The sequence below is a fragment of the Scyliorhinus canicula genome, chromosome 1 (genome assembly GCF_902713615.1).
Source record: "Scyliorhinus canicula chromosome 1, sScyCan1.1, whole genome shotgun sequence".
Taxonomy (NCBI): Eukaryota; Metazoa; Chordata; class Chondrichthyes; order Carcharhiniformes; family Scyliorhinidae; genus Scyliorhinus; species Scyliorhinus canicula.
The window spans coordinates 113302456-113326640 of NC_052146.1; the positions used below are offsets into that span (position 1 = coordinate 113302456).

Sequence of the window (24185 nt, forward strand, 5' to 3'; positions counted from 1 at the left end):
ACTCAAATGCACCAAATTCAGCACTCTCAGTCACCAAACTCTCACTATAGCACTCAAATGCACCAAATTCAGCACTCCCTCAGTCACCAAACTCTCACTATAGCACTCAAATGCACCAAATTCAGCACTCAGTGCAAACAAAGTCTGCACTGTAGCTGGATCCTTTTTATACTGTGAATCTAGCCTCTGAAAACTGGCCTAATCCAATTAACTAATTAACAAGCTCCAGCTGCAAGTACCTACAAGTAGAACCTTGATTAAAGCTGATTGAAAATTCACCTTCTTCTAAACCAAACAGCAACTTTTAAGTTAATTAACTAAATACAAGAAAGACTAGACTTTAGATAAAAATGAACCCTTATGTTTCCTCAGTCACCAAACTCTCACTATAGCACTCAAATGCACCAAATTCAGCACTCAGTGCAAACTTTGATTTTACTTATCCTCAAGCGAGAGAAAGATCCGCTACAGTGTGGATCGTATAGACCGATATCGCTCCTGAACATGGACGCCAAACTGCTGGCCAAGATCTTAGCTGCTAGGATTGAGGACTGTGTCCCTGGGGTGATAGGGGAGGATCAGACAGGCTTTGTCAAGGGCAGGCAATTGAACTCCAATGTACGGAGGCTCCTAAACATCATCATGATGCTCTCCGAGGGAGGGAAGGCAGAAGTAGTGGTGGCAATGGACGCGGAGAAAGCCTTTGACCGGGTGGAATGGGAGTACCTGTGGGAAGCGCTAAGAAGGTTTGGATTCGGTGAGGGGTTCATAGCTTGGGTCCAGCTACTCTACCAGGCCCCAGTGGCAAGTGTGTGCACGAACAGGGCGAGGTCAGAATACATTAGGCTCCACCGGGGGACGAGGAAGGGGTGCCCCCTCTCCCCGCTATTATTTGGCCTTGCGATAGAGCCGCTGGTTATAGCGCTGTGGGCTTCAAAGAACTGGCGGGGTTTGGTTCGGGGGAGGGGGGGAGGAGTATCTGGTCACACTTTATGCGGATGATCTGTTCCTGTACATTTCGGACCCACTAGAGGAGATGGGGAAGTCATACAGATTCTGAGGGACTTTGCCAATTTCTCGGGTTACAAACTAAACGAGAAGAAAAGTGAGATGTTTGTGATCTAAGCTAAGGGGCAGGAAAAGGAACTGGGAGAGCTTCCGCTGAAGTTCGTCAAGGAGAGCTTTCGGTACCTAGGGATACAGGTGGCTCGAAAGTGGGATGCCCTCCACAAGCTTAATCTATGTCGGCTGGTAGAGCAGATTGAGGGGGACTTCAAAAGGTGGGACATGCTCGCGCTATCTCTAGCGGGGAGGATGCAGACCGTTAGGATGACGGTCCTCCCCAGATTTCTGTTCGTCTTCCAGAGCCTTCCCATCTTCATCCCTAAGTCCTTCTTCCAGCGGGTGAACAAGATCATCTCGGGATTTGTTGGGGAAATAAGACCCCACGAGTAAAGAGGCTGTACCTAGAGTGCAGTCGGTGTGGTGGGGGTGGTGGGCTGGCGCTGCCAAACTTTTGCAGCTACTATTGGGCGGCTAACATAGCCATGATTAGGAAATGGGTATTGGGGGAGGGGCTGACGTGGGAGCGGTTAGAGGTGGCCTCATGTAAAGGTACCAGCCTAGGGGCACTTGTAATGGCACCTCTGCCATTCTCGCCGGCCCGCTACTCCTCTAGTCCGGTGGTGGTGGCGGCATTAAAGATCTGGGGTCAGTTGAGAAGGTACAGGGGGGTGGAGGGAGCCTCAGTCTGGACCCCGATACGTAATAATCACAGATTTGTCCCAGGCAAGATAGACGGAGGGGTTCAAAGCTGGCATAGGGCAGGCACTAAAAGGATGGGGGACCTGTTCATAGAAGGGACCTTTACCAGCCTGAAAGTGCGAGAGGAGAAATTCAGTTTGCCCCGGAAACGCTTTCAGATACCTTAAGGTTTGCACCTTTCTGAAACAACAGGTGGTATCATTCCCGCAGCTACCCCCACGCAGGATACAGGACTGGGTGGTCTCTGGCACCTGGGTAGGGGAGGGGAAGATTTCGGACATCTACCGGGAACTTCAGGAGGCGGAGGAAGCTCCAGTAGAGGAGCTTGAGGGCAGATAGGAGTAGGAGCTAGGTGGGGAGCTGGATGCGGGCCTGTGGGTGGACGCCCTAAATAGGGTCAATTCCTCTTTACCATGTGCCAGGCTTAGCTTAATCCAGTTTAAGGTGGTCCACCGGACGCACATGACGGCAACCAGAATGAGCAAGCTCTTTGGGGTTGAGGATAAATATGCGAGGCCCTGCAGATCATGTCCATATGTTCTGGGCATGCCCGGCTCTTAAGGGATTCTGGTGAGGTTTTGCTCAGGCAATGTCCAAGATCTTAGACATGTGGGTGGTGCCGAGTCCAGAGATAGCGATCGTTGGTGTGTCAGACGGTCCGAGAGTTCGGGAAGCGAAAGAGGCTAATGTTTTGGCCTTTGCCTCCCTGGTAGCCCGGAGACGGATCCTTTTACTGTGGAGGGACTCGAAGCCCCCGAGTGTAAAGACCTGGGTTAGTGACATGGCTGGGTTTCTCAGTCTCGAGAAAATAAAGTTTGCCTTGAGAGGGTCCATGGCGGGGTTCTCTCAGACATGGCAGCCGTTCCTCAAGTTTCTCGGAGAGCAGTAAAGGTCAGCAGCAGCAGCACCCGGGTTGGGGTGGGGGGGTGGGGGAGGGGGGGGGGGAATCGTTACGTTGTATTGTTCTTTTCTTTGTATATACAGTTAACATTTAATTTTTTCTGTTAATTGTTGCGTAAGGTTATGCAAAATTTTATTTTTGACAAAAATTTGAATAAAAATTATTTTTAAAAAAAAGCTCTGTGCCATTCCTTGGGCAGGAATGGAGTCCCAGTCAGGGAGATGTTCCAATTAAGAAGAAAGAAAGACCAGAGCAAAGGAAGGGGCTCCAAGCAGAAAAAGGACTGTGGTTGGCAGACTTTAAGTAGTGAGAGCTGAGGAGAAATCCTGGCTATCGAAGAAGGCAGCAGAAGTTGGTGATTCCATGCTGTGGGGTGTTGGGGTTTTCCCTTTTAAACAGTAATATTCTGCTCATTGTGGACAAAGAGCTGAAGTTGTGCTTGAGTTGGTGCTGAAGTGCAGTCTCAGGAATCCAGGGGAATGGAGTCTCAGGAGATTAGATTGAAACTGCGAGATGGGCTGTTGTTGAGGCCATCTGAGTTGGTGCAACCTTTGAAGAGAATTCTGAGGAAAGAACTTCGAAGATGAAGACTGGAATCCCTCCTGAGCGAGAGAGTTTCAACAACATTAGTGACTCTCAGTATTTATTTACATCTGGGTGGGTTGCTGAGAAATCCATGATATCTGTCTTGGTTGCATTTGTTGTTTAGTGTACACGGCGGTGTGTTTAAGTAGTTTGCCTGTTAATTCACATTTATACCATTAACCCTGAAATTGGAGTACATGATAGATATTCTAATTTATTTTATCTTTCTGACTTTTTATAGTAAAGCTTATTTTTGTTCAAAGCCCATGGGATCTTGTAACTTTATTCTTGTAGCAAGTGTCTTGAATCTTTACTTTAAACAAAACATTAATTGTACCACGAACGTCGGGGTCTGGTCCAGGATCATAACATTTATTGGTCTCCAGCGTGGTTCCTAACAAAGAATAAAATGTATTAAAGGCCTCCATAATGCTCCCGTCCTGACTAAATACTCCCATGCACTACTGCTTTCTGATTCATAGGACTGCAGTCTGTCACCTTTCTAAGGAAAATCAAAAGATCCTCTCCAGATTTGCGTACCTCAGCTTCTAATACCAGAACTTTGTCCAACAAAGATTGTATTTGAATGGCATCACAATAGATTTTGCAAGTGTCACAAGCTGTAAATGTATTTCAAAATAGACAGCGAAGGAAGTAGGAAGATATGGTGCCTCTTACCAGCTATTTGCGTTGACATCATCTATCACCAGCAATAGCATTCATATTCTTGTAATGTTAGACTCTGGGGGTGAACTATATCACTACTAAATAAGATTATTAAAATATTCTGTCAGGACTTATACTTCCGATGTTAATTGTCAGCTTTGGGATTTTTAGGATTGAGGGCCCTCTTCTGGCATGGGGTGAAAATTACTTTACATTTTTTTTTAAATAATTATTATTCAAATTTTTCAAGAACAAATTTTCTCCCAACAGTTAAAGTAAACAAGGTGTAAAACTAAACAGAAACAGAAATCCCCCCCAATACAGAGTAATAAATTAATAACTAATAACAATACAAGAAAGAAAAAAAAATAGCAAACACCCCGACGCAAAAACAAACCCCCTTAACAGACTCCGAACCCCCCCCCCCCCCTTGGGTTTCTGCTGAGACTGACCACCCTCTACCTTTCCGCCAGGAAATCGAGAAAAGGCTGCCACCGCCGGAAGAACCCTTGTACCGACCCCCTCAGGGCAAATTTAATCTTTTCCAGCCTGATGAACCCAGCCATGTCATTGATCCAGGCCTCCAGGCTTGGGGGCTTTGCGTCCCTCCACTGTAAGAGAATCCTACGCCGGACTACTAGAGACGCAAAGGCCAGTGTACCGGCCTCTCACGCCTCCTGCACTCCCGGCTCCGATGCTACCCCAAAGATCGCGAGCCCCCAGCCCGGCTCCACCCTGGAACCGACCACCTTGGACAAAGTCCCCGCCACCCCCTTCCAAAACCCCTCCAACGCCGGACATGGCCACAACATGTGGGTGTGGTTCGCCGGGCCTCCCGAACACCTCCCGCACCTGTCCTCCTCCTCTTCTCCCCTCCCCCCCCCACCAAAAGAACCGGCCCATCCTGGCCCCAGTCATGTGCGCCCTATGCAGCACCTTCAGCTGAATTAAGCTGAGCCGTGCGCAAGAAGAGGACGAGTTCACCCTCCCCAGGGCATCTGCCCACGTCCCATCGTCAATCTCTTCCCCTAGCTCCTCCTCCCACTTCGCTTTCAGCTCCTCCACCGAGGCCTCCTCCTCTTCCTGCATCATCTGATAAACCGCCGAGATCCTACCCTCACCGACCCACATCCCCGAGAGCACCCTATCCTGCACCCCCCCTAGGCGGCAGCAGCGGGAACTCCGCCACCTGCTGCTTAACAAACGCCCTAATCTGCATATACCTGAAAGCATTCCCGGGGGGAGGCCCCACTTCCCCTCCAACTCCTCTAAAGTCGCAAACTTTCCATCGAGGAAAAGGTCCCCCACCCGCCTGATGCCTGCCCTATGCCAACTCAAAAACCCACCATCCATTCTCCCTGGTGCAAACCGGTGATTGCCCCGTATCGGGGCCCACACTGAGGCCTTCACTTCCCCCCCTGTGCCGCCTCCACTGCCCCCAAATTTTGAGGGACGCCACCACCACCGGACGCGTGGAATATCTTGCCGGGGGGAGCGGAAGCGGGACCGTCACCAATGCCCCCAAACTCGTACCCACACCGGATGCCACCTCCAGCCTCTTCCATGTGGCACCTTGCCCCTCCATCACCCACCTGCGAATCATCGCCACATTCGCAGCCCAGTAATACCCACACAGGTTGGGCAGCGCCAAACCGCCTGCCTCCCTTCTTCGCTCCAGGAATACCCTCCTTACCCTCGGGGCCTTCCGCACCCACACAAACCCCAGAATACTCTTAATCACCCTTTTGAAAAAAGCCTTCAGAGTCAATATGGAGAGGCACTGGAAAAGAAACAAAAACCTCGGGAGTACCGTCATTTTAACCGACTGGACCCTGACTGCCAACGAAAGCGGCAGCGCGTCCCACCTCCTGAACTCTTCCTCCATCTGTTCCACCAGCCTCGGAAAGTTAAGCCTGTGCAGGGCTCCCCAGTTCCTAGCTATCTGGACTCCAAGATATCTAAAGCTCCTCTCCGCCCTCTTCAATGGGAGCTCTCCTATCTCCCTCTCCTGGTCCCCCAGGTGCAACACAAACAGCTCACTCTTCCCCACGTGGAGCTTGTACCCCGAAAAGTCCCGAAACTCCCCAAGTATCTTCAACACCTCTGGCATCCCCCCAGCTGGATCCGCGACGTACAACAGTAAATCGTCTGCGTACAACGACAACCGGTGCTCCTCCTCTCTTTCCCCCCCCCCCCCCCCCCGCCCGCTCAATCCCCCTCCAGATCTTCGAATCCCTCAGCGCCATGGCCAAGGGCTCAATCCGACCTCCCGTTCGTCACCACACTCGTCACCGGGGAGCTGTACAGCAACTTCACCCAGCTGATGAATCTCTCACCAAACCCAAACCTCCTCAGCACTTCCCACAGGTAACTCCACTCCACCCTGTCAAAAGCTTTCTCCGCATCCATCGATGCTACTATATCCGCCTCCCCAGCCACCGGCGCCATCATCATGACATTAAGAAGCCGCCGTACATTGACATTCAGCTGCCTCCCCTTCACAAACCCCGTTTGGTCCTCATGGATAACCATCGGGACCACATCTTCCACCCTTCTTGACAGTACCTTTGCCAACAACTTTGCGTCCACGTTAAGGAGCGAGATCGGCCTATAGGACCCACACTGGAGGGGGTCCTTGTCCCGCTTCAGGATCAAAGAGATGATTGCCCTAGACATTGCCGGGGGCCGAGCCCCCCCCCCTCCCTTGCCTCGTTCAGGGTCCTTACAACCTGCGGGCCCAGCAGATCTGAAAACTTCTTGTAAAATTCCACCAGGAACCCGTCAGGTCCCGGTGCTTTCCCTGTCTGCATGCTCCCCAGCGCCTCCATCAGCTCCCCCAACTCGATTGGGGCCCCCAGACCCTCCACCCACTCCTGGGAACTCCAGCCCATCCAGAAAGCGGTCCATTCCGCACGCCTCCCGAGGGGGCACCGACCAGTACAGCCCCTCGTAAAAGGATCTGAACACCCCATTGATGTCCCTGCCACCCCGCACCAAGTTCCCTCCTGCATCTGTGACTCCCCCTGTATCTTCGCCGCCTCCCGCTTCTGGAGTTGGTGGGCCAGCATCCGACTTGCCTTCTCCCCATACTCGCATACCGCCCCCTGCGCCCTCCTCCACTGCGCCTCCGCCTTCCGGGTGGTCAGTATATCGAACTCCGCTTGGAGACTGCGCCGCTTCCTCAAAAGCCCCTCTTCCGGGACATCCGCATACCTCCAATCCACCCTTGCCATTTCCTCCACCACCCTCTCCCTCTCGATCCTCTCCCCCCTCTCCCTGTACGCCCGAATGGATATAAGCCCCCCTCTACCTACTGCCTTCAGCGCTTCCCAAACCACCCCAACTTGCACCTCCCCGTTGTCATTGGCTTCCAAATACCCCTGTATACCCCTACGGACCCGGCCACACACTTCCTCCTCTGCCAGAAGCCCCACATCTAACCTCCATAGCGGGCGCTGATCCTTCCCCTCCCTCAGCTCCAGGTCCACCAAATGCGGAGCATGGTCAGATATGGCTATCGCCGAATACTCCGCCCCCACCACTCTCGGGATCAGCGCCCTGCTGAGAACAAAAAAGTCAATCCGGGAATAAGCCTTGTGAAGATGGGAGAAAAAGGAGAACTCCCTACCCCTCGGCTTCAAGAACCTCCAAGGGTCTACCCCTCCCATCTGATCCATGAACCCCCTCAGCACCGAGGACGCCGCCGGCCTCTTGCCCGTCCTAGACTTCGAGCGATCCAGAGCCGGATCCAGCACCGTATTAAAGTCCCCACCCAGGATCAAACCCCTCGTCTCCAGGTCCGGGATCTGGCTCAGCATGCGCCGCATGAAGCCCGCATCGTCCCAGTTGGGGGCGTACACATTGACCAGAACCACCCGCTCCCCCGAAGTCTACCACTCACCATTACATATCTACCACCGCTGTCCGCCACCACATTAGACGCAACAAACAATAAGCTCTTCCCGACTAAGATTACCATCCCTCGATTCTTCGCATTGAGCCCCGAGTGAAACACCTGTCCTACCCAGCCTCTTCTCAGCCTCACCTGATCCGCCACCTTAAGGTGCGTCTCCTGGAGCATAGCCACGTCCGCTCCCAGCCCCTGCAGGTGCGCCAAGACCCGGGACCGCTTCACCGGTCCATTCAGCCCCCTCACGTTCCATGTGACCAGCCGAATCTGGGGGGTCTTCCCCCTCCCTCTGAGCCGATCAGCCATAGCTCTCCCATGGCTCACCACGTGCCCAGGGAACCCCCCCAGGCCCGTTCCCCACGGTGGCAGACCCCCCCCCTCCCTCCCAGCCCCCCCTTCACCAGCCGTTTCCCTACGGCCCCTGCAGCAGCAACCCGGCACCCCCCCCCCCCCCCCCCCCGGAGCTAGGGCCACCCCTAGCTGTGTAACCCCTAACATTGTACTTCCGTAAGTCAGCCGACTCCTGCTGACCCCGGCTACCCCTGCCATACCGACGACCCCCCCCCCCCCCCCCCAATGCAACGTAACCACCAATCTCCCCTCTTAGTGCCGGTCCCGCCCCCAACTCCTCCAGCGCGGGAAGAAAGCCCGCGCTTCCATCCAGAACCCCGCTCCCCCCAGCCGAACACACGGGAAAAAGACGGGCACATGACCCAGCGGGACCGCGAACTGCTCCCCCACCCTCCACCAGTGTAAAAAACTAAAAAGCACCACAGTAAATAAATAACAGCCCCAAAAAATGAAGAAGCAGAGCAACGAAAAAGGAACATCAAACACAGCGAATAAAAACGAAAGGATACCAAGGAGGACAAAGCCTTCATTCACCAGTCCTCAGTTTGAGTCCAATTTCTCTGCCTGGACAAAAGCCCAGGCCTCCTCCGGAGAGTCAAAGTAGAGCTGGTGGTCCTTGTAAGTGACCCAAAGGCGAGCCGGCTGTAACAGGCCAAACTTCACCCCCTTCTTGTGAAGCGCTCCCTTCGCCCGATTGAAGCCAGCCCTCCTCTTCGCCACCTCCACGTTTCAGTCCTGATAGATCCTAATGTCCGCATTCTCCCACCTGCTGCTCCTTTCCTTCTTCGCCCATCTCAGCATGCACTCACAGTCAACGAAGCGGTGAAAGCGGACCAGCACCGCCCTAGGCGGCTCGTTCGGCCTGGGCTTCCTCAACAGCACTCGATGGGCCCCCTCCAGCTCCAAGGGCCCCTGGAACGACCCTGCGCCCATTAACGAGTTCAGCATCACAACCACGTAGGCCCCCAAATCCGAACCTTCCAGCCCCTCCGGGAGGCCCAAAATCCGCAGGTTCTTCCGATGGGAGCGGTTCTCCAACTCCTCCATCCTTGCCAGCCATTTCTTGTGAAGCGCCTTGTTCAACTCCACCTTCACTGCTAGGCCCAGGAGCTCGTCCTCGTTCTCCGAGGTCTTTAGCTGTAGCTGCTGGATCTCTGCAGCCTGAGCCGTCTGAGTCGCCATGATCTTGTCCAGCGAGGCCGTAAACAGTTCCAGGGTCTCAGCCTTCAGCTCCCTGAAGGAGCGCTGGAGCAGCTCCTGCTGCTCCTGCGCCCACTGCTGCCACGCTACCGGTTCCCCGCCAGCTGCCATCTTGTTTTCCTTGCCTCGCACCTTTCTCTGCTTCAAAGTCGATTTTCTGACCGCTCCGCTCCTGATCCAGCCCATCCACCGGCAGCTGAGCACAGTCACCGCGTTCCCACCCGGGGGAAAGTCGAACCAGCGCCACTACAGGCCCTTAAAAGAGCCCGAAAGTCCAAAAATAGCGGGAGCTACCGAACATGCGGCTTAGCTCCGCATCACCGCAACCGGAAGTCCAAAAATTACTTTATAGAGTGGCGCAAGATACTAATAGGCCATTGAGTTCTATTTTATGTTTGATTAAACATGATGACATTTATTTTACTTGGGACTTGTACTTATTCAGTTCTCCAAGTAAGGTACCTCAGGGCACAACCACCTTCAGCAGCTTCATCAATGCTTTCCCTCCAATGCCAAGTCAGAAGTTGGGAAGTTTGCTGATTGCACAATGTTCAGTTCCATTGGTGACTCTTAGGATAATGAAGCAGTACATGCCTGCATGCTTAAAACCTGGACAGCATTCAGACTTGTGCTGATATGTTACAAGCAAGCAACATTTATACGAATAAGTGCTAGGCAATGACCATCTCTAACAAGAGAACATTTATCCTTCTCCTCTTGGCATTCCTAGAATCATGGGATAGATTCATAGAATCCCTGCAGTGTAGAAGAAGGCCATTTGGCCCATCAAGTCTGCACTGTCCCTCCGAAAGAGCACCCTACTGAGGCCCAATCCCCTGCCTTATCCCCGGAACCCCACCTCACTTTTGGACACTGAGTAATTTAGCATGCCAATCCACCTAACCTCCACATCTTTGGACTGAAATCAATGACATTACCATTGCTGAATACCCACCATCAACATTCTGACCAGAAGCTTAACTGCCCTTAAGTTTCCAAAAAGGTTAGGTGGGGTGACGGGGTTACTGGGTGGAGGCGTGGGCTTAAGTGGCGTGCTCTTTCCAAGGGCAGATGCAGACTCGATGGGCCTATGTTTCTATATGGAGCAGCCATATAAATACTATATATACAAGAGCACGTCAGGGACTGGAATTCTACAGCGAGTATCTATCCTCCTAATTCCCTAAAGCTTGTCAACCATCTACAAGATGCAAGTCATGAGTGTGTTGGAATACTGTCCATTTGCCTGGATGACTGCAACTCCAACAATAGTTGAAGAGAACGGTGCCATGCAGGATAAAGCAGCCTGCTCAATTGGTATCCATCACCTTAAATATTCACTCCCTCCACCACTGGCACACATTGGAAGCAGTGTGTAGATGAAACTCTTTCAACATCACCATTCCACACCCCCATACGCGACCTCTAACACCTTTAAAGCCGAGGGCAACAGTCACATGGGAACGCCACCACCTGCAGATTTCTCTCCAAATCATACACCCATTCTGACTTGGAAGTATGGGTGCGATTCTCCCCAAAGATTTCTAAGTGTAATTTCAGTTGACTTTGGCATGTATTTGTCGAGATGTCTTTTGAATGCCGTTAATGTATCTGCTTCCTCAACCTCCCCTGGCAACGCCTTCCAGTCACTCACCACCCTCTGTTTAAAAAAAAACCTGCCTCGCACATCTCTAACCGTTGACCCATGGACCTTAAACCTCTGCTGCCTGGCGACTGACCCACCCTGGGAAGGAGTTCCTACCCATTCACTCTATTCATGCCCCTCATAATCTTGTTGACCTCTATCAGGTCACCCCTCAACCTCCATCGTTCTAATTGGCAGTGGTCCTGAGTTTGGGAAGTGCTGCTGAAGGAGCCTTGGTGAGTTCTTGCAGCGCATCTTGTAGATGGTACACACTGCCACTGCCACTGTTCATTGGTGGTGGAGGGATTGCATGTTTGTGGAAGGGTACCAATCAAGCAGGCTGCGATGCCCTGGATGGTGTCAATCTTCTTTAATGGTGTTGGAGTTGCACTCATCCAGCCAAGGGGAGAGTGCTTTGTATATAGTAGACAGGCTTTGGGTAGTCGGGATGTGAGTTACTTACTGCAAGATTCCTAGCCCCGACTTTCTCTTATAGCCATAGTATTTATATGGTTAGTCTAGTTCAGATTATGTTCAATGGTAACCCCCAGGATAAACAGGATTTGGTGATGGTAATGCCATTGAATGGCAAGGAGCAATAATATTGCCCCTCCTAGGTGAGGGTCACAACTGACACGTCACACAAACTACTTGTACAAGTATTCTTCAATCAAGTTTACTCTATTCGGATCAAATGTGTCACAAAGATATTTATGCAGTTGATTATTGTCACACAGACTAATACTTAACCCTTAATAAAAACCCTTCACACAAACTTTAACTTAATAAATGTCACAAAGACTTTAACTCAATCAGTGATAACTCACTCAACTCCTAAATCAAACTCAAACGTGACCCCAATCAGAACAACTGGCCAGGCTTTCTGAAAGGATGCTTTATTGCTCACCGAGTTCTTGACTCTTGAGTATGCTTCTGCAATGATTATTCCCTGCGTTCTCGTTGATGAAATTTCAAATCTTTGCTTCTTTTATATTATTTCTTCCAACTTCTCGTAGATTTGATGATGTCAGTTTTATTACCCTCTGGCTGCTGCGGTTGTGTTTCACAGATACAATAAACACGATCCATTTGTTCCATTACGCCATAAAACAGCTTCCAAATCAACAGTTTCAATGTCTCCAGTCGCCTGGTTTCAAACACCCTCCAGCTTTCTTTGTCATATAGTTGTTTTCTTTTGCCTTATCACGCAGCTGTTGACAATCTCCTTTTGAGGCTTGGGATATGCAGCTTCTTGTTGAAGAAACTGGATTTCCGGAAATGTTTCAGACCTCTATGATTTCTTTCGTATTTTTACTTGACCAAATTTCCTATCATGCTACAGCGTCTCTTGTAATTTGGCCATATTTCTGAGAAAGCTTAGAGCCAGGGGTTAGATTCTCTCTTGTTTGAGATGATCATTGCCTGGTACTTGCGTGGCATGAATCTTACTTGCCAGTTGTCAGCTGAAGCCTGGAGTTTGTCAAGGCTTACTGCATTTGGACATGGAATCCTTCAGTATCTGAGGAATCATGAATGGTGCTGAATATTGTGCAGCCATCAGCGAGCATACCCACTTCTGACCTTCTGATGGAAGGAAAGGTCATTGGCAAAGCAGCTGAAGGTGGTTGCACCTAGGACACTAACCTGAATAATTCCTGCAGTGATGTTTACCATAATAATAATAATCTTTATTAGTGTCACAAGTAGGCTTACATTAGCAATGCAATGAAGTTACTGTGAAAATCCCCCAGTCGCCACACTCCGGCGCATGTTCAGGTACACTGAGGGAGAATTCAGAATGTCCAATTTACCTAACAGGACGTCTTTCGGGACTTGTGAGCACCCGGAGGAAACCCATGCAGACATGGGAAGAACGCACAGACTCTACACAGACAGTGACCCAAGTGGGAATCGAACCCAGTCCCTGGCGCTGTGAAGCTGCAGTGCGAACCACAACCATCTTACTTTGTGTCAGGTATGACTCTAACTAGTGGAGAGTTTTCACCCGTATTCCCATTTACTCCAGTTTTCACACAATGAGTTTTAAATGATGATTTTGACCTGCAGAATGGATGGTTTGATCTCAATCAGAACAGATTATTTTAGCTACTGTTAAAATGATAAGTGAAACACTGGAATCATTCGAGAGACCATTTGGAGCCATGAAGGAGCCAAAGTTGGAGCCATGAAGGAGCCAAAGTTATGGATTTCTATGGAAAGGTGGCTGATTATCTGCTTCATTGATTCCCAGTTCATCTACAAAGAACAAAGAAAAGTACAGCACAGTCCTTCAGCCCTCCAAATCTGTGCCGATCATGATGCCCTAACTAAAAAAAAACCTTCTGCTCTTATTCAGTCCATATTCCTCTATTTCCTCCCTATTCATGTGACCTATCCAGATGCCTCGTGAATGTTGCTAATGTGTCTGCTTCCACCACATCCTCTGGCAGCAGGTCCCACACACCCACCACTCTTTGCGTGAAAAACCCACCCCGTACATCTCCTCTAAACTTTTCTATAAGTGTCCTTAAGAATAACACAGGGCATTTAATGTAGGGAAATGTTCCAAGGCATTTTCCAGGGAAAAGTACCAGCAGAGAATGTCTTCTACATTTTCTCATCATTTCATTTCTAACTTCATTTCGTAAAGAACAGAAACCGCAATCACAAAGATGTGTTAACAGATTCACAGTGATTATGTTTTGTGTGACGAAACATACAGTCACACCCAGGGCAACAAAATCTATTTAAACCCAGAGATAAGGAAGGGGCAAACATTCTATGTGGTCACAGACACCCTCCCAGTGGGACTGGTTGAAAAGTATATTGGCAGCGTGGAGAGTCACACAGAGAACAATTATTGTCATGAATAGCAGGACGGCACGGTGGTGCAGTGGTTAGCACTGTTGTCTCATACCGCCCAGATTCGAGCCTGGCCCTTGGAGTTTGTCTGTGTGGAGTTTGCACATCCTCCCTGTGTCTGTGGGGGTCTCATCCCCACAACCCTAAGATGTGCAAAGTAGGTGGATTGGCCACGCTAAATTTCTCCTTAAAAACATTTTAATGAAAAACAAACACACAAATAGTCACAGGCATAAATATTCCAAGGCATTTCGCCAACTAGTAATCAGACAAAAGTTGACAAGCTGAAGAAAGGAGGACACATAATTAAAATCTTGATGAAAGAATTTAAGTAATGCTTGGAGGAGGACCAGAATGTTGAAAGGTTTAAGGGGAGAATTCCAGAGCTTAGATCCTCAACAGCTGAAGGCATGGCTGTCAGCTGAGGGGCAAGGGAGGTGGGGGGTGCATAAAAGGCCACAGTTGGAGGATAGCTGAGTTCTTGGAGGTTTACAAAGATAGATAGGGTAGGGGCGAGGCCCTGGAAGCACTTTGACACAAAAGCTGCTAATTTTAAATTGGAGGTGATGGGGGAGTGTGAGCCACTGTAGTTCAGCAAGCATAAAGGTGATGGGTGATCAAAACTTGGTGTGGGCTAGCAAAATAATAGCAGAATCTTGAATGGGCAAAATTTATGGCAACTAGAAGGTGGGAGGCTGATTGGGAGAGCTTTCAAATAATTGAGACCAGATATGGCAAGGGAATTGGATGAGATCACATGCATGAGATATAAGTTGGAACCTAAGGTGATGGCTTCAGTCTTAACAGTATTTCAGTGGAGAAAAATGCAATTCACCCAACACTGGATGTTGGACCAGCAGACTGACGACGTGAAGGTAGTTCAGGGGCCTAAAGAGGTTTGAAAAGGTCAACCTGGGCAATCTCAACATGTATGTGAAGCTGATCCCATGTCCTGAGGTGATGTTTCCGAGTTTTAGCATGTGGAGCAGTAGGGAACCTTGGGTAGATTATTTTTGGATTTCAGAGTTAATGGTACGGGTGCAAGAGAAGTAATTGTTGAAGGTGCTTTGGCTATGATTAAATAGCCAAGAGTGGAACCAAACGTGGACAAACCCACTCAGCTGGACAATAGAGGAGTAGTATTGCAGGAGGATGATGTTGCCATTCATGTCAGAGAACACACAAATGTTGAAAAGGATAAGATGGGGTAGTGCACAGAAAATGTCACCTGTGACTGATTATTTCAGTACTGTGGTCGGGGGCGAAACCGGAGTAGAGAGATTCAGATAAGGCATTGTGTGATGGGCACAGGACAACAAAACATCGAGGACTTTGAAGAGCAAAGGGCTTTTTAGAAATGGGATGATATTTTTCAAGGATGGGGGTCAAGGTTATGCCTTTTGAGGCTTGGGTGATAAAGTGGTAAAGACGGTTTTGAAAGGGAGTGGGACGTTTTCCGACTTTGGAAGGGCACAATCAGGCATTGAGCATTGGCCTTTGATGCTTCCAATTCTAGTATAGGGAAATTGTTATTTCTATAATGTTCTACCATAGAACAAGAGTAGGCTGTTTGGTTTCTTGAATCTGATCTGCTAGTCACAGGTCGTGGCTGATCTGTGACCTTATTCATTTTACACATTTATGATTTATATAAGGTTACAAGTTTTAATGGAAGGCTTCCTTTTATTGTGAATGGAGTGAGTTGGAAAGAGCACTTGATTATTAACAATGTTAACCTTATATTTCAGGATGAAGAGAACATTAAAGAGATCAACATCACACATCATGTGAAAGAGGGGTCAGAGAAAGCAGATCCTTCCCATTTCGAGCTGCTGAAAGTACTTGGTCAGGGATCCTTTGGAAAGGTCAGTATGTCATGTGATCTCAGTACTCTTAAACAGTGGACTGAATATTAATTTGAAGCGGAGAGGGAGCTGAAAGTTCCTTGAAGAATGGATTTTCCTGCCAAATTTAACAAAGACAAATACAAAGTATTTTTTTTTAAGTCTCAATTTCTCTGCTGTAGCCAGCCAGATTAAGAGACTATCGTCAGGTAGGCTTTTACGAACAGGTTGCAACAAAGGGAGAGTGGAGAGACGTGTGAGTGCTGTCAAAACAACTTGTCAGGCGATCAGAAGCTACAGGCAATATTAGAGGCCAGAACAGATGAGATCATAGCCCTTGTGGAGGAAATTGGAAGTATCAATGGGGAGAGATTGGAAGGGTCAGGGCTAGGGGCAGTGTTTCCTTTAAGGCACGCTGCAGTGCAGGAAACTGACAGCAGCTGTTGGTTATTATTCTGCTTTTCCCATTTAACAATATCTCAGCCCTATCTATTTTTTTTCAGCAGGCTGCAAACAAATCACCTGCCTCTATGCCTTGCTTTGTAAAATTGGAAGAATGTGGTTTTGGGTTGGATTTCAGAATTGTAACATTTTAACATCCCAGCAACGTAAACTTGCATTTTTTGGGAGTTACATTTCTATAGAATCCCGACAGTGTAGAAGGAGGCCATTTGGCCCATCGAGTGTACATCGACCCTCCGAAAGAGCAATCTACCTAGGTCCACTCTCCCGCCCTATCTTTGTAACCCCACGCATTGATCATGGCCAATCCACCAAACCAGCACACCTTTGGACTAGGAGGATACCAGAGCACCTGGTGGAAACCCTGGCAGACATGAGGAGTGTAGCGATAACATGGTTGTGTTGTAATTCACTGACTGATCACTAGGAGTCTCATTAGTATATCAGTGAATGTTGGAGTCAGGTGACCGCAGACTGGTTGGACAGAGAGGTTGCTTGTTCAGAATCATGCTGTTATTCATCTGTTGTTTTGTATATAGTTGACCCACAGTTAATGTTAATAAATCATTTATAGCTTGAGCTACAAGTGTTCTTGTAATATAAATTAGGCCATCCAACGAGAACAGAACATGGTACCGGGGCTGGATTGTATTAAACACTGAGAAAGCCTGCCACGAGGTCCACAGAGATTTTGCAGACTGCAGGAATTAACAACATAGAGTCTTTGAAGCCACCAATATGGGGAGAAAGGGGTCTTTTTCAGGATGGCAGCCAGTGACTCGTGGTGTGCCTCAGGAATCGGTGCTGGGATCACAACTTTTCACAATATACATTAATTATCTGGAAGAAGGAATAGAAGACACTGTTGCTAAGTTTGCAGATGATACAAAGATCTGTAGCAGGACAGGTAGTATTGAGGAAGCAGGAGGGCTGCAGAAGGACTTGGACAGGCTAGGAGAGTCGGCAAAGAAGTGGCAGATGGAAAACAATGTGGCAAAATGTGAGGTTATGCACTTTGGAAGGTGAAATGGAGGCATAGACTATTTTCTAAATGGGGAGATGCTTAGGAAATCCGAAGCACAAAGGGACTTGGTCACGATTCTCTTAAGGTTAATGTGCAGGTTCAGTCGGCAGTTAGGAAGGCAAATGCAATGTTAATATTCATGTCGAGAGGGCGAGAATACAAGAGCAGTGATGTACTTCTAAGGCGATATAAGGCTCTGGTCAGACCCCATTTGGGGTATTCTGAGCAGTTTGGGGCCCCATATCTAAGGAGGGATGTGCTGGTCTTGGAAAGGGTCCAGAGGAGGTTCAGAAGAATGATCCCTGGAATGAAGAGCTTGTCGTATGAGGAACGGTTGAGGACTCTGGGTCTGTACTCGTTGGAGTTTAGAAGGATGAGGGGGGATCTTACTGAAACTTACAGGATACTGCGAGGCCTGGATAGAGTGGACGTGGAGAGGATGTTTCCACTTGTAGGAAAAACTAGGAGCAGAGGACACAATCTCAGACTAAAAGGATGATCCTTTAAAACAGAGATGAGGAGGAGTTTTTTCAGCCAGAGGGTGGTGAATTTGTACAACTCTTTGCCGCAGAAGGCTGTGGAGGCCAAATCACTGAATGTCTTTAAGACAGAGATAGATGGGTTCTTAATTAATAAGGGGATCAAGGGTTATGGGGGGGAAGGCAGGAGAATGGGGATGAGAAAAATATCAGCCATGATTGAATGACGGAGCAGACTCGATGGACCAAGTGGCCTAATTCTGCTCCTATATCTTATGGTCTCAGATTTCATGATAATGTGGACAGCAACTGGCGTGTGTTTAAACAATTGAACCTGTATCTTGCTGCAGTAAATTTAGAAGATCAATAAGATTCGTGTAAGGTAGCAATGCTCCTAACAGCGGCAGTGCCCCAACAATTGCTCTGTTTAATACCTTTAATTTGCAAATGATGAAGATAGTAAAAATTTTAATGAAGTAATTTGAAGATTTGATGCACATTGCACTCCCAGAAAGTGTGAAATTTATGAATTCTATGTGTTTGGATCACGTTTAGTGAAGACAGGAGAATCCATAGATCATTTCATCACTGATTTAAGTTAAAAGCTAAAACCTGTAATTTTTCTGCGGTCAAATCTTCCATGATTCGGGACCAGATTGTGTTTGGTGTGACTGAAAATATGCTGACGGAACGGTTGCTGAGGGAATCGGAGCTGTCTTTGGAACAAACATTTAAGATTTGTCAGGCTCAAGGGCACCTCGGTAGCGCAGTGGTTAGCACTGCTGTCTCACAGCACCGAGGCCCCAGGTTCAATCCCAGCTCTGGGTCATTGTCCGTGTGGAGTTTGCACATTCTCCCCGTGTTTGCGTGGGTTTCGCCCCAGAACACAAAAGATGTGCAGGTTAGGTCTCTACCCTCCATGCCTTCTGTCAGGCCCACAATTCAAACATTCTGTCGCCGGGACCTGTTCTCCTGGTCCTCGACCTACCCCTTTCAGCTCCCTTGGGCCGCCACCAACCTTTTGAAAGACAATCCAGAAAGACAATCCCGTCGCCTTGGTCCCTCGAGGCTCTCTCGAGGTTGTGGATCGTCCTCTCCTCCAATTTCTTCCCCAACCTGCAATTGTTTTTGTACGGTAAATATCACCACCACCTGGGACCGCCACCTGGATTTCAATTCAGATTGCTTCTTTCATGGCGGCCAGCTCCTTCTTGAGGAAGGTCTTCCATCAGTCTCCAGGTGGCGAGGTGGAATTTGATGCTCGGGTCAATTGTCTCCCTCTCTTGGGTGCCCAGGGCCCCCTCGCACTTTGTGTCCGCTGGTTTGTCCGCTTGCTGTTCGTGGTCCTTTCACTACTTCTGCCATCCCTACGGACCCTCAAGCTCTCGTATGCTGGTATTTCTTTTGGGGTTGATTTCTTTCCTCTGTTGAGGTTATTTTGCTTTCAATTTTCAAGTACTTATTTGATTCTGGTTGGGAGGAGAGCCACCTGATGTATGTCCGCTAAGCTCATCACCGTCACCAGAAGTCGTTTTGCCTCTAGTTTACCCACAGCTAATGTTAATAAATCGTTTATAGCTTTAGCTACAAGTGTTCTTGTAATATAAATCAGGCCATCCAACAAGAACATAAAAAGGAGGATGTTCAATACGTGAGAAAGACAAAGACCCGACTGAATGCGGTTCATACAGACCCATCTTGCTACTAAATGTAGACACCAAAATATTGGCCAAGATCCAAGCCAAAAGGCTAGAAGACTGCCTACCAGAGGTGGTCGCAGAGGATCAAACAGGCTTTGTCAGAGGTAGACAGCCAACATCGAACATCAGGAGCCTGCGGAACGTAATCATGACCCCATCCGAGGTCAGAGCCACTTGAGGTGATGGTCTCCCTGGACGCAGAATAGGCCTTCGACAGAGTTGAATGGAAGTACCTCATAGAGGTGTTGGAGCGATATGTGCTCGGAACCAACTACGGCAGCAATTCAGACTGATGGAAATGTCTGACAAAGCTGCTATCTGCAATAACCACAGGTTCACACTAGCACTCACTGACGCCACTTTCAAAAGTTGGAGACAGGACAGGGGGACATTGACAGTCAGGGACCTATACACTGATGGTAGGGTCACAATATTGAACGAACTGGGTTTCACCCCCGCAACCCAAAGATGAGCTGGTTAGGTGGATTGGCCATGCTAAATTGCCCCTTAATTGGAAAAAAATTGGGTACATTACATTTCTTTTTTAAAGTGTCTAATATATATATAATTTATATGTATATTAAAAATATCAGAAGACTTGAACATCAACAGAAACCACAAACCCCTAATCTCCCCTGACACCAACACCGCACCGCACCCCGCCTTCCTAATGTTTTCCCCCTTACCTCTACCCTCTCTCCCCTGCTGACCCTCAATCCACCTTGAAGTAATCAATGAATGGCTTCCACCTCCAGGTGAACCCCTCCTCCAACCCCCTGCAAAGCGAACTGACCTCCAACTGTAGGAATCCTGCCAGGTTGCTCACCCATACTCCTGCCTTCAGCCAACTCAACGAGAATTGAGCCCCTGGGCTATTCAGGAGGCAAAGGCCAGCATGCCGGCCTTTCTCCCCACCTGGACTCCCAGATCTTCCGACACCCCGAAAATCGCCACCTCCATCTTGGTGCCAACCCCACACCCAGAATCGCGGTTAGAACATCCGAGAACCCCTGTCAAAACTCCTTCAGCTTTGGACATGCCCAAAACATTTAGATGCGATTCACCCCCTCCCCCCCCAAACACCACCCACACCTATCCTCCACCCATGTAAAGAATTGGCTCATCCTTGCAACCGTCATGTAGGCCCTATGCACCACCCTAAATTGCATGAGGCTTAACCTCGCACATGACGAAGACGCCATCACTTTCCGCAGGGCTTTCTCCCATGCCCCACCCACCTTCCAACTCCTCTCATTTGGGCTTAACCTCCTCCACCAGCGTGCCCTCCCTCTCCACCAATTCACTGTAGATACCAGACACCCTCCCTTCCCCAACATTATCCTCCGACAGCAACTGGTCCTGCAACACCAGAGCCGACAGCCTCGGGAAGGACGGCACTTCTCTCCCAACAAAATCCCTCACTGAGGTTATCTGAAACCATTTCCTTTGGGCAGCTCATACGCTTCCGCCAACTCTTCCAAACCTGCCAACTTGCCCCCTATAAACAAGTCCCCACCTGCCGCCACCCCCTGGAACCTCTCATCCAATCACACCGGCACAAACCTGTGATTGACACTTATTGTCGCCCACAACGACATACCTCCAACCCGAAATGCTGCCTACGTAGGCTCTACACCCATAACATCGACCCAACACTGGGCTCACAGAGTACTGGATTGGTGAGAACAGAAGGGGTGCCAACAGCTGTGCCTTCAAACCCGTCACTCTACACAACGTCGCCTCCATCAGAAAATGAAATGAAATGAAAATGAAATGAAATGAAAATCGCTTATTGTCACGAGTACGCTTCAATGAAGTTACTGTGAAAAGCCCCTAGTCGCCACATTCCGGCGCCTGTCCGGGGAGGCTGGTACGGGAATCGAACCGTGCTGCTGGCCTGCTTGGTCTGCTTTAAAAGCCAGCGATTTAGCCTGGTGAGCTAAATCTGCCCCCAGACCACAGCCCATTTCCTCACCATTGCGATGTTTGCGACCCAATAATAATTCATCAAGTTTGGCAACGCCAGCCCCCATCCCCCTCCCCTTGCCTGGTCTCCAAAAAACACCCTCCTCACCTGCGGGTTCTTCCCTGCCCAAACAAACCATGAAATTATCCCGTTCACCTTCCTAGAAATGGACTTGAGGACAAAGATGGGGAGGTTCTAGAATACAAACAAGAACTTGGGCAGCGCCGTCATTTTAACTGTCTGCACCGCCCAGCCAGTGACTGCGGCAACACATCCAACCTCTTGAAATCCACCTCATTCCCTCCACCAACCTTCCCAAGTTCAATTTGTGTGGTTGGGTTCAACTCGGCGCTACCTAAATATTAAAAACTTGCTCCTGCCACCCATAACAGCAACTCCCCTAACCTCCTCTCCTGCCCTCGGAAACACATGGCTCCATGTTCAATTTATATCCCGAAAACCAGCCAAATTTGCTCAGGATCTCCATGATCCTCTCAAAGCTGCCCACTGGGTTTGAAAGGTATGGCAGCAGATCATCTGCATACAGTGAAACCCAGTCCACAAACTCTTGGTCAAACCCAAACAGACCCAATACCTCCAATAATACGCCCACTCCACCCGATCAAAGGCCTTCTCCGCATCTGTTGCCACTACTACTTCTATCTCCTGCCCCTCCGAGGGCATCATAATCACATTAAGCAACCTGCACACCCTTATCACCCTCAGCACGTCGTCCTCTATCCACGACGCCAACACTTTCGCCAATAGCCTTGCATCAACATTAAGCAGCAATATCGGGCAGTACCACCCATACTGCTCCGGATCCTTATCCATTTTCAAAATCAAGGAGATGGATGCCTGCAACAATATTGGGGAAGCTCCCCACTACCTCTTGCCTCATTGTAGGTCCTCACCAACAACGACCCCAGCTCCACATCAAATGTCTTATAAAACTCTGCTGGGAACTATTCTGGTCCCAGGATATTCTCTGCCTGCATCTCACCCGCTCTGGCCATCACCTCCCTCAGCCCGATCAGGGACCCCTGTCCCTGGGAAACTCCTAACCTGTCCAGGAACCATCTCATCCCCTCCTCCCCAGGCAGGGGCTCCGACTCATACAGACTCCTGTAAAAAGCCTCAAATACCCAATTCACCCCCTTTGGGTCCGCCACCACCTTACCCTTCTCATCCTTCACTCTACCGATCTCTCCGGCTCTCAGCTTCCACAGCTGGTGGGCCAGCATCCTATTCGCCTTTTCCCCATACCTGTACACTGGCCCTCTGGCTCTCAGCAGCTGCCATACTGCCTCCCCCATTGATACTAACCCAAACACCATCTGGAGCCTCTGCCTCTCCTTTAACAACCCCTCCTCTGGCACCACGGCGAATCTCCGATCCATCTCCGGGCTGCCCGGGAGGCAAAGGCCAAGACGTCAGCCTCTCTCGTCCCCTGGACTCCCAGCTCTTTCGACACTCCAAAGATCGCCACCTCTGGACTTGGCACCGCCCGTGTTTGAAGTGAACATAGCCTTAGCAAAGCCCTGCTGAAACCCTCTAAACTTTGGGCATGCCCAAAACATGTGGACATGATTTGCTGGCCCTCCCTCGCACACCTGTCCTCTACCCCAAAAAACCAGCTAATCTGGGCCACCGTCATGTGTGCCCGGCGGATACCTTGAGTTGTATCAGGCTAAGCCTGGCACATGATGAGGATGTGTTAACCCTTCTTAAGGCAGGCATCACGGTGGCTCAGTGGGTTAGCCCTGCTGCCTCACGGCGCTGAGGTCCCAGGTTCGATCCCGGCTCTGGGTCACTGTCCGTGTGGAGTTTGCACATTCTCCCCGTGTTTGCGTGGGTTTCGCCCCCACAACCCAAAGATGTGCAGGGTAGGTGAATTGGCCACTCTAAATTGCCCCTTAATTGGAAAAAATGAATTGAGTACACTAAATTTAAAAAAAAAAACCCTGCTTAAGGCATCCGTCCACAGACCCGCCTCTATCTCTCCCCCTAGCTCGTCTTCCCACTTGCCCTTTAGGTCCTTTATCGATGTTTCCTCCGACTCCATAAGTTCTTGGTAGATATCGGGTACCTTTCCCTCTCCCACCCATGTTCTGGAAACTACCCGATCCTGTACATCCCGTGGTGCGGGAAGGTCGGAACCTGCCTTCTCAAACAATTCTGTATCGGCAAATACTTAAACCCATTCCATGCTGGCAATTCAAATTTCTCCTCTAAATCCTTCAAGCTAGGGAAGCTCCTGTTTGTAAATAGATCGCCCATCCTCTCGGTTCCTGCTCTCTGCCATCTCCGGAACCCTCCATCCAGTCTACCCGGTACAAACCGATGGCTATTGTAGATCGGGGCCTAAACCGATGCTCCCTCCACTCTCCTGTATCTCCTCCAGTGCCCCCAGACTCTGAGAGCCGCCAATACCACTGGCTTGCGGAGTACTGGGCGGGCAGGAACAGAATGGGTGCCATTATCAGTCCCCTCAAAGTTGTGTTCTTACACGATGCAGCCTCTACTCACTCCCACAGCGACCCCCCCCCCCTTCCTGATCATGGCTATATTAGCCGCCCAGAACAAAAGTTCGGCAGCGCTAACCCACCCTCCCCGCTACTATGCTCCAACAACACTTTCTTCACTCCCGGGGTTTTACCCGCCCACACAAAGCCCAAAATCACCTCATTCACCCGTTTTAAAAAGGCCCTGAGGATAAAGATGGGGAGGCACTGAAAGACAAACAGGAGGACCATCATTTTCATGGTCTGTACCCTCCCTGCCAGTGATAGAGGGAGCATGTCCCATCTCTTAAAGCCCCCTTCC

The 24185-nt window shown here is 49.4% G+C and overlaps 1 protein-coding gene across 3 annotated transcripts in view; it reads left to right on the forward strand.

Annotated features, from left to right (window-relative positions):
- LOC119966427 (ribosomal protein S6 kinase 2 alpha-like) overlaps positions 1-24185 on the forward strand; it is a 491201-nt gene that overhangs the window by 261268 nt on the left and 205748 nt on the right. For all 3 annotated transcript variants that reach the window (XM_038798070.1, XM_038798079.1, XM_038798087.1), the window contains one exon: positions 15633-15749. In XM_038798070.1, coding sequence (XP_038653998.1) covers positions 15633-15749 — 117 coding nt within the window. The remainder of the gene's footprint in view (positions 1-15632; positions 15750-24185) is intronic.